The sequence below is a fragment of the Centroberyx gerrardi genome, chromosome 9, assembly GCF_048128805.1.
Source record: "Centroberyx gerrardi isolate f3 chromosome 9, fCenGer3.hap1.cur.20231027, whole genome shotgun sequence".
NCBI classification, from domain to species: Eukaryota; Metazoa; Chordata; class Actinopteri; order Beryciformes; family Berycidae; genus Centroberyx; species Centroberyx gerrardi.
In genome coordinates this window covers 19,668,273-19,685,171 of record NC_136005.1, presented here as the reverse complement: position 1 = coordinate 19,685,171, position 16,899 = coordinate 19,668,273, and the positions used below count along the sequence as shown (strand labels likewise).

The window sequence follows — 16,899 nt, the reverse complement described above, 5'->3', positions numbered from 1 at the left end:
ATAACAACCTTGTCAGGGCCAGTCTGCGGATGGAACACACTCAAATCAATGTGTTCTCCACTCCCTGAGCATTTCTGATCATGTACCTCAGACTGAATGAGGGAAGCTAAAAAAGAGGAAGAGAACAGAGCCCTTCTGTCTTTTGATGGCAGTGACATTGACTATCCCTAAAATAATTGTCAAGGCAAACAGTGCAGCAGCAAATAGCTTTGTTTGAGGCGCATCTTCTCCAACATAGACAAACGTAACAAAATACACTCAGACATAAACACACATTTTTACAATATTTTATTCTCATAGCAGATCAGAAGTGTTAATGCTCAGTGCACCAACCCTTGATAAATAAAAGTAAAAAAAAACTGTGCATTAGATCTTACCCAAGTGTACAGCTGCATTTCCCTCCTCTTTTATTATCTTTTGAATTGTGTGACATAGATTAATACTAACCTGCGCTTCAAATTAAACTTGAATGTCACATGTTTTATTACTGCATGAGTAGAAAAGACTATTAGAGGTTGAAATAATATACAGTGTTGCTATCTTGAAAGGAACCATTGCAAATGTCACATAGCTCTTATGCTGTAACCTTTAATACCAAAGCTCTTAAGATATAATTTTGCATTGAAATTTGATTCACATCACATCATCTTAGCCCTCTCCATCATACTGAAATGAAAATGTTATCCATTTGGTAAAAGACAAGTAATTTGTCCTGCATGTGCCAGCTGTAATCTGATCACTAAAATACTTGTAAAGGATAGTAATTGGTGTGAATGTCTACCAACTGCCAACCATCACAATATCCACCATGCTGATGTTACAGCTGAACACATGATCGTCCTTTAACAAGCTTCAAGAATTAACAGCCTGTACTGTAAAAAATATAATAAAGTGAACTCAGAAGCAATCCAGCTGAAATTAAAAACCCACCCATTTACTCTGGCAGATAGTAGTGTGCTCAGTCAACATTTCCTTGAACTACAAAGCCATGTTTTGTGAATGAATGCACCATTGTAAATGCAACTACAATATCCAGGTCAAGTTAAAACAATCGTGGATGAGTCCAGTCACTTGCAGTGACGACAAAACTAAGTAAAACGTTTAACAATTAATCTTTTCCCAAGTTGCATTATCAGCACTGTCTGTTGTGAGTTCTTGATAAATTAAATTATGTTTGAAGCACTATGTGAAAATGTTCAATGGGACATTTCCCTGATTATCATTGAGTTCTGTATCTCTGCTGAGGTAGACAGTATTAAAGTGGGTACCAATTTCAAAATTGTGTTACCATTTTCTCCTGTTGTATTGGACAACATACCCCAAAAAAACATGTAAAATCTATCTGTCATTTGATTTACTTGGACTAAATTAAAAGAATGGGAATTCAGATTAAAATTCAAATACTTAGATGTAGCAAGATTTTCGAATTGCTACTACTGTATGCCAAATCTACAACCAGTTTCACCCAACTTGATCTGAGGTTTGAAGAGTTGAGTAAACTGTTGCCTTAGTTGCGCCAACATCACTGGCGGCAAAGTGTCTCCAAATAAATTTCAAGTTGTTAGAAGTCATTTTCTTAGCTGCTGCACCAATAATTTCCAAAACTATTTAATTACAACATTGTCTTGGACTAGAACTAAAAGCAGCATGAAAGTTAATGTCTTTTTCATCATATAAATCAAGTCACCTATCTAATTTAATTTTGATCTGTGACTTATGTGGTTAAATAAATCCTTTTGGAGTTGTTCCTACACCTGTATGAAGCAGTTATAATGTCAAAGCTACTACTGTGCATAAGTTCAAACAGCTAAATGACTTAACCGAGCTACATTTAGGAAAGAAAATTTGATGAGCATTTTTACAGTTTTACAGAGGAAATAGAGATGTTGCACAAGTCCTGAGATGTATTGTGCCTGAAATTGTGCCTCCGTCACCTGAAAGGAACATCTAAAACCAACACAGAATTTATCTAAGTGTCGTCACTGATCGATGTGCCAAGATGCTTACATTGAATTTTATTTCACCAAACGTCAGCAGAGACAGAACCCAAGCCCGCGAGCGCTCAAAGTGTCTGGACAGATCGCCAGCAGCTTTATCGATTTGGACAGCGATTCTTTGGACCTTTGTGAACCGCCAACATGCATGTGTTTGGGTGAGCGATGAGGAAATGTTCATATGTTTCATTTCAATCTCAACTTTTGTGTCAATTAGCATCACTAGAAGATCACAGGAGCTCTTTGGAAGTGACCCACCCCAGTTACCTTGCCTATTTCCACCAGTTCTCCTCTACAGCATACAGTTTCTCTCTTGGCTTCCTGTGACCTCTTGGAATGTCACAGACACAAAAAAAGATTAAGTGTGTGATATTTGCGAGAGCCAAATACTTCAAAACGCATATAAGAGGTCCATGTGCTCAGGTGTTAAAACGGTCTTGAAGTCTGGGGAGATATTTCACAGAGGTTCCTCTGTTTTTTTTGTTGTTGTTGTTGCTAGAAGTAACTCATCATTTCAGCAGACTCAGAATGATTTGCCGGACATTATCCAAGGATTTTAAGGGTTTTGAGGAATATATGAAGAATCCTGTGGGCGATATGTTTTGGGGAGGTTGCATGGTGGAGGTATGACAGCTCCAGCCAGCCCCCACACCCTCGGACATGGGAAAAGCAAACATCACCAGTTGCTAATAAATGATCATGATAGTACCCATTTAGCTTTTTTTTTATTTTTTTTTATTTTTTTTTTTTATTATTATTTTTTTTTTTACCTTAAGCAGTTTAAGGAGGCAGTTCCTACTTCAAAAGAGCGATTAGCAAACAGAAACAGTATGATCCTGGGTCATACCTTTGTCTAATTACCATCTCCCTGCATGGAAAACAATTCTTTACAAGTTTGATTAGAGTTTCTACATTCTTCTGTTTTTGAAGTGACGAGGAACTCTGTAGTCAAACATACTGATGAACAGATAGACCATTTGTAGCTTCAAAGTAATGTAATTCCCTCAACATCTGTCAAGAATAACTGCACTTTGATGGGGTGGCCAGCCAGATTTTAGGGGTGGCCATGGCTGCCTATAGGCCACACCCTCAACCTGGTCTGGCCATTTTCATGCCTTAAATCAGTGCAGTGCTTTTACTCTATCAGTCCAGATTTGGCACAGTTGCTGCTAATGTGTAGTGGTACTGAAATAGCCCCACTAAAGGCCTGGTTACAAGTTTCCTAAATATTATCATTTATAAAAAAATGCCTTTAAATAATGATCAAGGGGTAATCCAACAGATGACTTCAATTTACCATTATCTGATCAATTATATCATTTAAAAGTTATTTTTTGATTACTTTGCCTCCAAAATCTACACACTATACTGTTGTGTACAAATTATGTGTAATTTGAATATTGTTATTTTCATCACATACAACCATAATTAGCCATTATTTTAATTGGTGTCTATAATTGCACAAAAAGCCCCTTTTTCCTTCAAAGTAATTTACTTCCAATTTGAGTAATCCAACACTTTTTTTGAATTATTCAAAAATAACACTTATTTCTTTAACAGATCTTGTTTCTTCAAAGTATAAGCTATAGCTGGTTGCAATTTGTTTTTCAGTAACTGTAACAGATCATAGTCTACAATTAGTTACTTTTAAATGTATGTTTTTTCTACTAAGGTAAAAGCAGGCAGGTGAAGACTGGGATTGTGTCACCGTTTCAAATTGTGTCAAATTTACTTTTTAAGTTAGAATTTTAAGTTACACTTGCTTTTCCAGTTGCTCTGCACTGACCTGACAGATGCATGGCCCTGCATAGGAGTCAACCAGGTTAATGCTAAATATGACCTTGAAAATTTTTAAATGGTATGAAATCATTTTATTTTGTAACATGATATTAAAAAGTCTGTAGCTGATGAATAGATTTGGTTGTCTTTACAACAATTAAAAGTGTTGAAATACTACAGTAGTTGGCAATCTATTTCTGCATGTTTTCAAAAGAGTAGATATTTTGAAAATAAGAAAACATTGCATATGTGTAGGCCTCACAAACTAATTTTCTACTTGAGTGGATACTTCATCCAAACCAATCACCAATCAATTTAAATCTATCCTGATTGGAAACTGCTCCAGTGATGTAGTGGGAAATAAAAAGGAGGGTAAACTGTGACCTCCAGCCTGTCATCATCATCACAACTTATACTTAACTACTTAACAACTTACTACTTACAATGATATAGCCTATTTTATAAAGTAACCTTATAAAGATTTAAGTCGGCCTATAAAAAGATGGGTAAACAGATTTTAGGTGCGTGGGTTTACCCTCCACCAGGCCTACATGCCTGGTCTAAAACTTGTATAGGGAGCATCTGGGCCATCCAGTCGCTTTTCTCTCCAGTATACTAACCTACATATGAATAGGTTGATGCTACTGCAGTAGTGCTTGCTTTGGCCGGACCTGCGTCTTGTCTGAAGTGATTGACAGACTAAATGTGGGGTGTCTCTTCGTAAATGCTGCAACTGTGCAACCTAAAGGTCGCCAGCGGTGAAGTGACAGCTTACACGCAAAGCCGCCAGAGAATCAATATGGTGCCAGCCACTATTACACTGTCCCATCATCGACCATCAGCTGCGGCCAATAAGATGATACTCTAACTGGTAGCATTCAATTTGTTCCCGCGGCGCCTTAAACCTAATAAAGCGATTGATTGTTCCTGTTTCAGTTGATGAACAGCCCGGGTTCCCCTCAACACGCTGACTGACATGTTTAACCATTGCTTTGATCTTTACCGATTTGTGAGACTGAGGGGGAATAAAGGTTTGGAAAAGTAGGCCTGAATGAGGCTACATGTGGATAGAAATATTCTAATTGGCTTCACACCATGTAGAGAACCAAATGTCTTTTATGTTTAAATTCGTACCATGTCGCTATTTAATACACATACACACAAGTCTCATGCATGATTTGTCACTTGTTTTCTGTAATTTAGATTTTAAATGCTTCATGTGTTGTTGACCAGATTGGCTGAAAAAAAGGCTGATGAATGGGCTACATGTCTATATTAACTTCATATTAATTTTGATATATATAAAAGTTGTAAAAGCTCATTAAAGCCCAACTTTGACTCGTGAGGCCTGGACTCATATTGTTCATGAACATCATTACATTAGACTGTGGCCTCGCTTTGTCGCCGCCTTGTGCTGAAACTTTGCCTGCTTCTCATCCGGAGAGGCAGGATCACTGAGAGTCACAAGCAGATCGAGGCTGTTGGACATATAAACCGTTTGTTTTCCAGTATAAAATTCACTGCGACGTTTAGGCTTAATTAATTAAAAGATGTATATTAATTTAATTTGTCTGGAATAAGACCCGCTAAGAAAACAATGCAGAACAGACTATTCCGTTTTTAAATTGGTTGGTAAAATTGGTTGAAATTAACAATATTTCGTATTTAATAGATCTACAAAAAGAGTAATGTAAGAAGAACCACTTAAAAAACACTGGGTGTTTGAGCACGTGAATAATCTGAATCTTAAAGCTGTTAATGAGAAGCTGCTCTACAGCTTGTTGGTAATTCTGGTCCGTTCAGAGCATTTGCTTTATTAATAAGACTGAAGCATTATCAACAATATTTGCTGCCCTGATGCCCTGATTTCACAAATGAAAAACAAAAAAATGATTGTTCTAATAATTCCATAATATCCACACACCAGTCTATATTTTTGTAAAATGGTGAGTGGGCTGTTGTTGATATTTGTAATAGCCTGCTGTTAAGTCAATCTTTTTACAGGATATTTAGCATGCAAATTCCCAATAAAAGCAACGATAAAATAAGAATAATGTAATATACAATAAATAACATATTTAATGGCCAACCCAAAATCCCAATCCTGTTCTCTCCCGATGCCAAATAATTGCAATTTACAAATGAACAATTAAATCAAGAACAAACCTATGACAAGTCCGGAGTGCTGAACAGCGTAACAGCATAAAAACTCGATCCGTCTCACATCAACAACCACCATCATCATTATGAACCTGCTGGAAAAAACAAAATAAGCACTGTAAGCTGCAAGATGAAATGCGCACGGTTGTTCCTCTCCTCAAATTCCCGAAAAGTGCGTACAGGCTCTCGCCATCTGAAATGCACGTCCGCCAAAAAATGTGAAGCACGAATTACATTCCCCTATCTACAGAAGTCTCATCCCTGAACAGACTGCCAGATAGCCCGGGCTGCGGTCTGTGAAGCACTCAGTCAGTTGTCAAAGTCCTATGAACGCACGCCACATTTTCCTTCATATCCTTCAAATACACGTTAGAAAAGTGCTGAATTTCTAATACCTTTGAACGCTCATTAGCACCTCATAATTACTTTACTAATTAGGATGACATGGTTATTAACAGGATGCGCTGTCATGACAGTCACCACTCCTCCCATTCCCAAATATGTCGATCTTACGGCTCTCAGATTATACCCACATATCCATATCACTTATAAAGATAATTATCATCCGTGTCACTTGTAAAGATAACCGCACCGGCTTAGCGGAATGCGATTATAATAGCCTGATTTTCACAATTCGTATATATATTTTTCAGAATGGGATTTCAATGCAAAACCAGGTCTGGAATATGACAAAGTCAAAATATGGCAATAGCCGAGCCTTAGGCGACATCTCTTAAACTATTAGTCACAGCTTATAGGCTTTGAAAAGTTTAACAAGATAGCAACCGACCAAAAAGACTCTGTTAAAGAGTCAATTAACTGAATGTAGAATATTATTGAAAAAAAGAAATGTTTATAATTTAGCCTACCATATTGCTGGTACTGGTGTATAGCCATTGCTGAGTTTTGCCATTCAGTTAGACTTTAGTTATCAAATTATGCAGAATGCGAAAGAACTATCATTTTCTTGCAGTTTTCTCTTCAACTACCTAACTCTTTTCTGTAGTAGCAGCGATTTCATTTTAAAATGTTTCCAATGAAAGCTTATGTCAATGCATGGCCTTAAAGCACATGCATGTTTTTCTTTTTTCTTTTTTAGGAGCTATACTAGAATTCAATTCAATTCAATGGTTGGCTTGAATTGTCTAGATAAAGAAACAACTCCCTGATTGGTGAGGTGCTGCAGCCGGTCATGTTGTAAACCAATGACAGAGGAGGAGGGGGGGAGAGAGAAAAGGCGTTGAGTGTTTATTATAAAGGAGAAAATATTAATTCCCCCTCGCCGTGGGCCGTGACGTCAGTATAGGAAGTCATTGTAGAGCAACACTGGAGCGATTACCAGCAAAAAGGGGGAGCCTGATGTCGAGGAGTCAGCCCTATGTATATCTCTCTATACGCCTCAACTTTTAACACAAAGTTCAATATCCAAACACAAAAAAGGGACGTGGACTACGCAGACCCACACTTGCTTTTCCTCATTTTCACTGAATGTAACAACATCTTGGACCATAGGCTATCTGAGCTGTGTGTAAACGTGGATTTTTTTTTCTCTTGGGTTTGTCAACTTTTTTTTTTTTTTTTTACTCAAAGTTAATTTTGCTTTTATTGAGTTTTCTTTTAATATTGCACAGTTTATTCCAGCGGAGGAGAAGCATCTCAATGTTGTTATGAAGACTTGATCTCTCCTTTCTTAATATGGAAGGATCCAGTGGGTCGAGTTTTGGGATAGACACTATTTTATCAAGCGCTTCTAACTCTGGTAACCCCGTGCTAATGAACGGAGATTTTCGGCTCGGCGACAGCAGGACAGCGGATTTCAGGAGCCAGGCAACCCCGTCACCATGCTCGGAGATAGACACTGTGGGAACAGCCCCCTCATCCCCCATCTCGGTCACCATGGAGCACGCCGCCGATCCGCATCTGGTCCAGGACAGCCTTCAGCATCACCACCATCACCACAACCAGCCGCAAAGTTTGCCGCTGTCGCCTCAGCAGCAGCCGCTCGCGGGGGCCGGCTGCGCCCCGAGGACTGCCACCTCTTCATTTTTAATCAAAGACATTTTAGGCGACAGTAAACCGCTGGCAGCCTGCGCACCTTACAGCACCAGTGTATCCTCACCGCATCACACACCAAAACCAGAAAGTGCCACGGCTCCGGACGGGTTCAGGCCCAAGTTGGAACAAGATGAAAACAGAAGCAAGTTGGACAAAAGAGATGACATTCAAAGTGAAATGAAATGCAACGGTGAGTGCAACAAATTATTATTGAAGTTGGGGAAAAAAGCCATTTTGTTGTTGAGGTTATTGCAGATGATACAGGCTGTTTTACCATTATGCAGTTGAGGTATATTTTTATATAAAGCACAGAATAGCTGTAGCCTCATAAAGACGACAGTAACAATAAAAACAGCAAAACAATAACAAAAACAACAGTGTGATATAGGCCTAGGTTCGCCAATAATATTATCTAATAATATAATATAATATATACTACTACTAACAATTATTATAATAATAATAGCAATGATAATTTTGGTATATTAACAAGAAGAATAATACTTTTGAACTGTCATAATTCTTCGTCTTCGTCAGTTTCAGTTCCCTTTATTAGTATAATAGAGCTGAAAACAGATGTAAGCCTGGTGATTTTCCCCGTGCGCGGGCCTCCCTAGTGGGTCAATTAGAGAGATTATTGTTCTTCCTAGAGGGGGGATCATGGAGCACTGAAAAACAGCTACAAATAGAGATGGATTGACATATCGATTTCCCGTTTTCTGGGAAAAAAAAAAAAAACTTTAAGTGACAAATACACATTTCTTTTTTTTTTGCCCTTGGTTTGCTTTTCTGCCACACGTGCCTCAGCACAATTTCTTCACTTTCAGCAAATATTTATCCATGATGCTAAAAGTTTGACTATAGGCCAAAGCATAGATTAATATAGACTGTGAGCCCCACGCCTCGATATTCTGCTGTTATTTGTTTGTTTTTATAGGCCCCAATAAATCACGATATTAACAGACTGACAAAAAACATTTTGAACCTGTACTCAGATAGGCCTACATTGCTTATAAGGCCATTTATTCATTTGTACATCAACTAATAATTATTGCATTTCTTCTTTGCTAAGGGACTAAAGAAGAGGGTGACCGGGAAATCTCCAGTAGCAGAGACAGTCCACCGGTGCGCACGAAAAAACCTCGCAAAGCACGGACAGCCTTTTCCGACCACCAGCTCAACCAGCTCGAGAGGAGCTTTGAGCGACAAAAATACCTCAGTGTGCAGGACCGCATGGACCTGGCCGCAGCTCTCAACCTGACAGACACACAAGTCAAGACCTGGTACCAAAACAGACGGTATGCAGCAGCTCATCAACACTCCACATACAGCAAAAAAAAAAAAACGGTTCTGTGTAGTAGGCTACAAGACAACTGTACCATGGCAGAAGCCTTTTTGGTGCGATAAAGAATCCTTCAAGAGTGTCAAATGTTCCAAATATCTGCAGCATTAGAATAACTTTGTAGCACATGTGCGATCTTTATGCTCATTTACATTTTTTAAAATGTTTTATTGTTTAAACAAATCAGAGGGTTTTTGGAGTCATTGTGGTGTTATTTAATTATTACCCAAATAACCCTTTAAGAAACACACTTTTTCTGTAGCCTATTTCATAATTACATGTAATTTTATTATGTTGGGTGCTGATTTCTGGTTATTTTTTCAGCCATCACATTGTGTGACAGGCCTATTTTGACACCACATTTGATCACAATTACTAATCCATGCAAATCCACTGGATGAGTACAGAGGGAATATAGGCATATGGATGTAAGACTTGGATTTTACTTGTTTTGGCGACCGCGTTGGTGTCATTATAACTACAATATTTGCAATAGGCTGTTCTTTTTCAGGGATGTAGTGGAGGGTAAACCCACCTGAAATTTGTTTGTATTTGCTGTATAAATTTAGCCACCTTTTTCGGCTGACATAAATCTTAATGGCAAATTCACAGTCGGACATAAAGTTGTATCACATGCAAAAAATGTGAGGAGATGCTATTTTAAATTAATGATTTTGTGAAAATATCATTGATTTTTCTCTATATTGGTGGTTGTTTGTCTTGTGATGATCACCGACTGCAAGTCCCAGTTTATTTACCTTTGTGTTTACCGCTACATTATTGCCCCAATTTCATTTGAAAAGTTAGTTTATCAAGGCTTAGAGATAATTGGGACGTGTCTCAAAATACATATCCTACACTATTATGCTGATAATACATATTTTGCCTCCCCGCATTACTTTTGAAAATGTCCCTAATGAGTCAAACAATTAGTATCTTATCCGCAGACCTCGTTATACAATCACATAACTTATATTGTAACTCCGAATCCTCTAAATAAATGTTTATTTTAATAGGTTATTATAGGGGCAATATTTATCTTTTTGCGCAGCCATTGTTAAAATGCATGCAGGTCTGGAAAAGTAGGCCTATCAAGTGATTACTATAAAGCTTTCATGTAATCCAAACACACGGTGCAAAACATATCATCAAGGAGAACTCAAAACAGTGTCTTGATATTCTTTTTTTTTTGCCTAATTAAACCTTAACCACAAATTCGTGCCTGCAATAATTAGGCCTCGGCGTACCAATTAAGGGGCGTTTGGGGAATTCGCAGAGACTGAACTGATTAAATAATTCATCTGTTGTATTTTGATCTGATTTCCAGGACGAAGTGGAAGAGGCAAACCGCGGTCGGATTAGAGCTCCTGGCTGAAGCAGGAAACTACTCGGCCTTACAGAGAATGTTCCCGTCGCCCTATTTCTACCACCCCAGCCTGCTGGGCACCATGGACAGCACGACAGCAGCCGCGGCGGCCGCAGCCATGTACAGCAGTATGTACCGGACTCCTTCCACGCCGCATCCCAGCCTCCAGAGACCCCTTGTCCCGAGGGTGCTCATTCATGGCCTTGGGCCGGGGGGGCAACCGGCACTAAACCCCCTGTCTAACCCCATGCCCGGCACACCGCATCCGCGGTAAAATACAAAATAAGACGCGAAAAGACGATGACCAGAAACCTGGTTGAACACGTGATGTGAGTAACTGCGTCGAAACCACATTGCAGGACTTGTTCCCAAAAAAAGACACTAAAAAGACATTTTACAGAAGTAAAGGAGGTATTTAATATAGGCCCTAATAGCCTAAGCCCAGTCCTGACATAAAGAACTTTCTGTCGAGGCCGTGACAGAAAACAAGGGACTGTTCATGTCTGATTGTTTGTTTGTTTGTCTTTTGTACAAATACACTTACATTAGCAAATAAACTTATAAAGTTTATTAGATGGAGAAGAACGGAATGAATAAAGAAGTAATGATACTAAATGCATTGCAGACGCTTCTATTGAAAACTGAGTCAAAATTTCATTTGTACATCAACTTTTTTGGACAGGCCTACAGGCTTACCTGACAACCAACAGAGAAGAAGATGCATATAATCAAATGCAAAATTTAGCAGAAGCTACCTTAACCAACTAATGTTTGAACCACAGGTTATATTATAGAGAGTCTGAGCGTTGGATTAGGCCATTTCCCTCAATGGTGCTTGGTAGTATGCGTGGCTGTCCTTTAATTAAGATAAGCTTTATACAATAGTAGTAGATTATAGTTAGGCTATATTAAAATCTACCAAGGTTGCAGTGACTTTTTAGGCTGACATACATTTTTATGACATAAAATCAGAAAGTGTCAAACCAATTTGTTATACGAGAAGGGGAAGATTATGAATTAATGCTTTTCTGAAAATATTATTGAATTTTAATGGTTGATGATCACCGACTGGAGGTCATAGTTTACCCGCTTCTTATTTATATTTACCACTACATCTCACTGGTTCTACATATATACATGGATGCGTAGCAGCTGATTGGTGGTGGGATGAATGGTTTGATTAGTTCAGTATTGGGAAACTGGCCTTGGCTTAGCAGCTGTTCTCTGGGAGCAGAGCAGACAATAAGCCTACATTTCTCAGCGTGAGCGATCAGGGGTTGAGGGAAAGAGAAAAAAAAAAACTCCACAGATAATCTGCTCATTCTCAATAACCAACAGCCGTTAGTGAACTTGTTTTACCAAGTTTCCCGAAAAACTAAATATCTGAGCTCTATTTCCGTGCCTGTTTGAATAGACCCAACATAAATTATTAGAACTAAAATAGGCGAAAAATCACTATAATAATATAATATTTCTGTAGCCTAGGCCTAGTGTGTCTGTGGTTCTTATTTTTATGGCAGCTTATTTTATGTCCTATGGTGTCACTGTAATATTTATATAAAATTTCTATAGGGGCTTATAGTTTTATGATATTTGCATTATCCTTCTATAGCACCCTCCCAAAATGTGTTAAAAGTAGCCTATACTAGGCTATAGTTTTTTTTCGTTAAGAGTACTACGCCGGGATAATTGCCATAAAGACTATTTTACTATAGTGAGGTTTTCTGTGTTCATTAACGTTTCTGTTTGGCTCTGAATGTCCCTGCTGCGGTAAAATGTTGCTTTCAGGAGCAAAACTAAACCAATACAGCGCGGGACTGTAATTAAATGTTATTATAATACTTTGATTTTATTTAGCCTAAGTCCTATAAGCGCGTCCCCCGGAGAATAGGCGAGCAGGCGCTTCATGTGAATTGGCTGTACATAGCGCCTCGGGGCCCGTTTGTTTGGGTTTCTTTCATTTGAACCTTTTGCTTATTACAGTGTTGTGAAATTCCTGTTTAAGCCAAATTGACCTTTGCTGGTCTATAAAACATGACGAATGCATGCAAACCTCCCTCAGTTTCTCAAGAAAAATATCATAGGATATAGCCTAGTTTTAGAAATAACCCTGCGCATTTTTATCACATTTTCGTTAGACATAATAGGCTATAGAAATGATTACTTCATGAAAATTGGCATTTTGCATTTCTTGCTGTTTTTGCGACAGGTTTTGATTACGACCATAGCGAGAAAGCAACGCTGCTGCATTTCAATGAAAGTTTTGTATATATATATATATATTTTAAGCGTTTCACTATTAACTTAGTTAAACAAATCGGCCATGCACATCACCCCACCCTCACCCCGCGCCACACACACACACACACACACACACACGCACACGCACACTCACATGCACACACGCACGCACGCAGACACACAAACGCATGACACCAGTAGCCAATATCACTTTGCCAGAGGAACCAACGGAAACTAAACACTAAACATAAACTTTGACTGCTTCTTAATACATGCAACACATGTTAATGTAGCCTATTTAACCCGTCTGCTTGTCATTCATTGCATGGACAACTCTCTCAATCATTTTGATGAAAACAATCCTGCAGCTCTATGGTTTCCCTTTCTGATGCTGCCTTTTGCTGCATGGATGGCGCCTGTAAGCACACAGACCTATTAAATGCGTTTTCACATTTAACCAAATTGGTAAAACGGACCGAAAATTATTAGTGTGCTGTGTGTTTAAAGAATGATTATGGAATGGCCCATATACACTATTATTTAGAGTAATTACACTAAATGCAGTATCCGTTCTCATTAAATCTCAAGGGTTATGGATAATAGATTGAAGCATATTATAGGCTACAAAAGAGGACGTTTGGATAAGAGGCTGTAGGAGGATAAATCGCTCCCTTCTTGGCCTTGTAAGCAATAGAAAATTATTGTGAAAATAGTTGTGGCGTGTCATATATTTTTACCGCAACTGTTGAAAAATATTAGGCTACCATATTGACCTTACAGTTTCTGTCCATTATTGCAGCAGTGCCGACGCGTGTTGTTCATATGCATGACTTCTACAACATTATTTATTTATTGCACTCTGCGGGTGGGAGGGGTGGGGTGTCGGGGGTTGTGCGGGCTGTTCCAATTCATTAATAATAGCCTAAGCCATACAGCAGCGCTGAATTAATAGGCTGCTATCCCTCTCATAGTACCAGGTAATTTTGGCGTTGTTATCTAATCAGATTTTTAATAAATCCACAAATGTAACCTATAGCTCAAACAAAGCAGCTGAAATCTTTCAGTCAGCTCAAACTGGGCCACAGTGACTCTGAGCTAAACTGGCAGCATGAGGCTGACAGGCATGCACACATTTTGCATTTATGATGATGGACTCCTCGTCTGTGCCAGTATGAGTGTTTAGAGTTTCATACTTTCTTCATTATTATTATTATCAGTACTTGTTAATTTATGGTTGATAGTCAGCAAAGAGGTCAAGTGTCAAATATGCGAGAATAATGTTTTGGACCGATAAAAATACAAACGCAATATAGGAAATATTACAGAAAATTATTATTATAGAAAATGTAATCCATGGTGATAATATCCAGAATTATCTCTAATGTTGACCGGGTTTACAACTGTGACCACTGTCTAAGATTTGGCTGCTAAGGCCAAACAGAGTTTTGGTGAGGATGAGCAATACTTCAGAAAACACAATCACTGGTGGAAAAAGGGCAGCAGACTTGAATGAAGAGGATTAGGCTTTTCTTTTACATGGCGCATATTATCCAGAACAGATGGGCTTTAGAGAGTCGTTTTCTTCTTCTTCTTGCCTCAAGGAACCTTGTTGGGCTCTTTAATTGCCACTTTTTCCAACTGATGTAATGGGGGGATATCTTTTTCATTACAATAATGAGGTAACACTTACTCTCCTTGGCCTCTCATTATCACATCTCCTACGTCACTCACTAAACACAAATTTAACCCCTCCCCTCCCCCCCAAAAAATAAGTTATCGTATAGGCTACGCCTTGTACGCTTACTCTGTTATCAACTCCTGCTCCATGGTTTTGGTGCTCTTTGCACCGCTGTTTTTGCTTAAAAGCTATAGGAGAATTTAAAGCACTGTAGGCTATCGGTCAGAGGCCAGTAAAGTCAGGTCACATTTGAAACTTGGATATTGCGGTTTCCATTGGAAATAGAACCGACGAACTTGACGGGTTCATTGTGTGCTGTTGTAGTTTGCACCTTATAGTCCTACATAGGCTATATGCATCAAGTTGGTAGTCCAGTATGGGCTGATGTGAAGGGCCCGCTGTGTGGCACAGGCTCTAGCTGTAGGCTCTTAGTTCCTTGCGCAGAAAGGCCGCCCCATGAGAGACCAGATGATCAGCCTCCATATTTTCTCAGTTTGGTATGTTTCCTTGCCCATTTCCCAATCATCGGCGCTCTTTGAAGATAATAAAAAATCATTCGGAGGTTGTGCTACCCACTTTGTAAACCCAAAACAAAACATAAGCGGTAGCTGCAAGCGGTGATCCTCGGTGTTTCCACACTTTTAACAAATATGACGAAGTGGAATACATTGATATGGACACCAACAGGAGATGTGCAGTCTGTTTACATCTGCATGGCGATAGGTTGAATATAATAGGCTACAAAGTCTTATGATGTCATCCAAATAGCATGGATGTATTTGTACCATATAGCAACTATTCCAAATAATTTGAATCAGACGTATAAAGAAGAAACGTTACATTGTTTAAGACCAGGACAAAAAACATATTTTTAGTATTAATGCTCAAGCTAAAACATTTACAGTCTTAATATAATATTACCACTCGCCCATTCACACTTATTGGTCATGAATGGCAGATTTTTAAAGCCTACATATTCGAAATGTAATTGTTATTTTATTTCATAAGTTATCATTACCAAACTTGGTAGGGCTCATCAAGCTAAATACCTTAACATGCATGGCAACTCACAAGTGGATATTATAATGAAATAGAGCTACAATGGATTATATTTTCATTTGACCACAGCTCATGCATGTTTTGTAAAATTGTTTTGTAAAAAGAGATATCAAATTAACTGGAGATTTATTTTTATGGTTTTAAACAATTCTGAGATGGCAGAAAATCCATGACAGCAGACCTATGGGTCGTCCTCACAGTTATTTATCATATAGAATACTTCCTATAAACAGGGTTAAGAAAGATTGCTCATCACAGTGTCCCCTATGGGAGACAGAGTTGCCATTCTCTCTGACCTGGTGATGTTACCTCTAGTCCCTCTGTGCTGAATAAGAGACAGTTTATGAATCTGTGCTTGAGTAATATTGCAGAAAAGGACGGTAAAAGTAAGAATTCCAGCTAAAATGATAGATGCTTTATAGCATTGCTGTAGGGCCTCTAACTAAAAATACTCCTAAAGTTTGGTTGTTTAGAGGAGTAAGTAACCACTGAACAGACTTGTTGACACGGTGGCTGCAAGCCATCCGCTCGTCATCCTATAAACACCCACCTCATGGCTAAGCCCAAACTAGCACGGACATCTGCAACAGTCCTGCTGAATGATGCTGTAGCTGCGACATATCATAGTTTAAATGGCCTCATCATTTCAGCAAATCCAGCCAGTTTCCCTCTCCCTTTTTGTCAAGTGACAGGACAGCTGATGGCAGAGAAGCTCCGCTACCTTTCAAGTTTCAAACCAGGCGCCGTCACATGCGACCGCACAACGGAGAAGAAAAAAGTCTGTCAGCAGTGATGTCAAAAGCTTCAATTTTTACAGAGCAATTAGGGGTTTCATCACAGCGGAGTGATGTCAGGATTCATTACGGCTCAGCAACAGCTAATTGCTTCAAGGTTAAAGTAACAGATCTGACGGCATTATATTTTAAGTGACAGACTCAAATTCTGGTGGTGTTTCACAGAGCACAGCACTGACATTAAGGGAGTGTGGTTGGGAGGATGGGGGCTGAGAGACAACTGAAATTACTGCACATTAGGATTGTGATTGGTTACAATAGCAGTAGCTCTCTAAGGAACGCACAGAGGGACTGGTGTTTGGGTCTGTAAGGGGAAACAAAGGACAGTGTAACATGCACTTTGCAAACAACCTATTAGGTGTATATGCCTGAATTGTCTCTTGGCCCTGTTAGGTATAAATACTGACCCAGTATTACCAACTATAGGAAAC

At 38.8% G+C, this 16,899-nt stretch overlaps 1 protein-coding gene across 1 annotated transcript; it reads left to right on the top strand.

The window, feature by feature from the left end:
- Positions 1–7,628: 7,628 nt before the first annotated feature.
- barhl2 (BarH-like homeobox 2) lies at positions 7,629–10,970 on the top strand. Its single transcript, XM_071926260.1, has 3 exons — positions 7,629–8,178; positions 9,061–9,286; positions 10,658–10,970. The coding sequence occupies exons 1-3, from the start codon at positions 7,629–7,631 to the stop codon at positions 10,968–10,970; spliced, it is 1,089 nt and encodes a 362-aa protein (XP_071782361.1).
- The last annotated feature ends 5,929 nt before the right edge of the window (positions 10,971–16,899 follow it).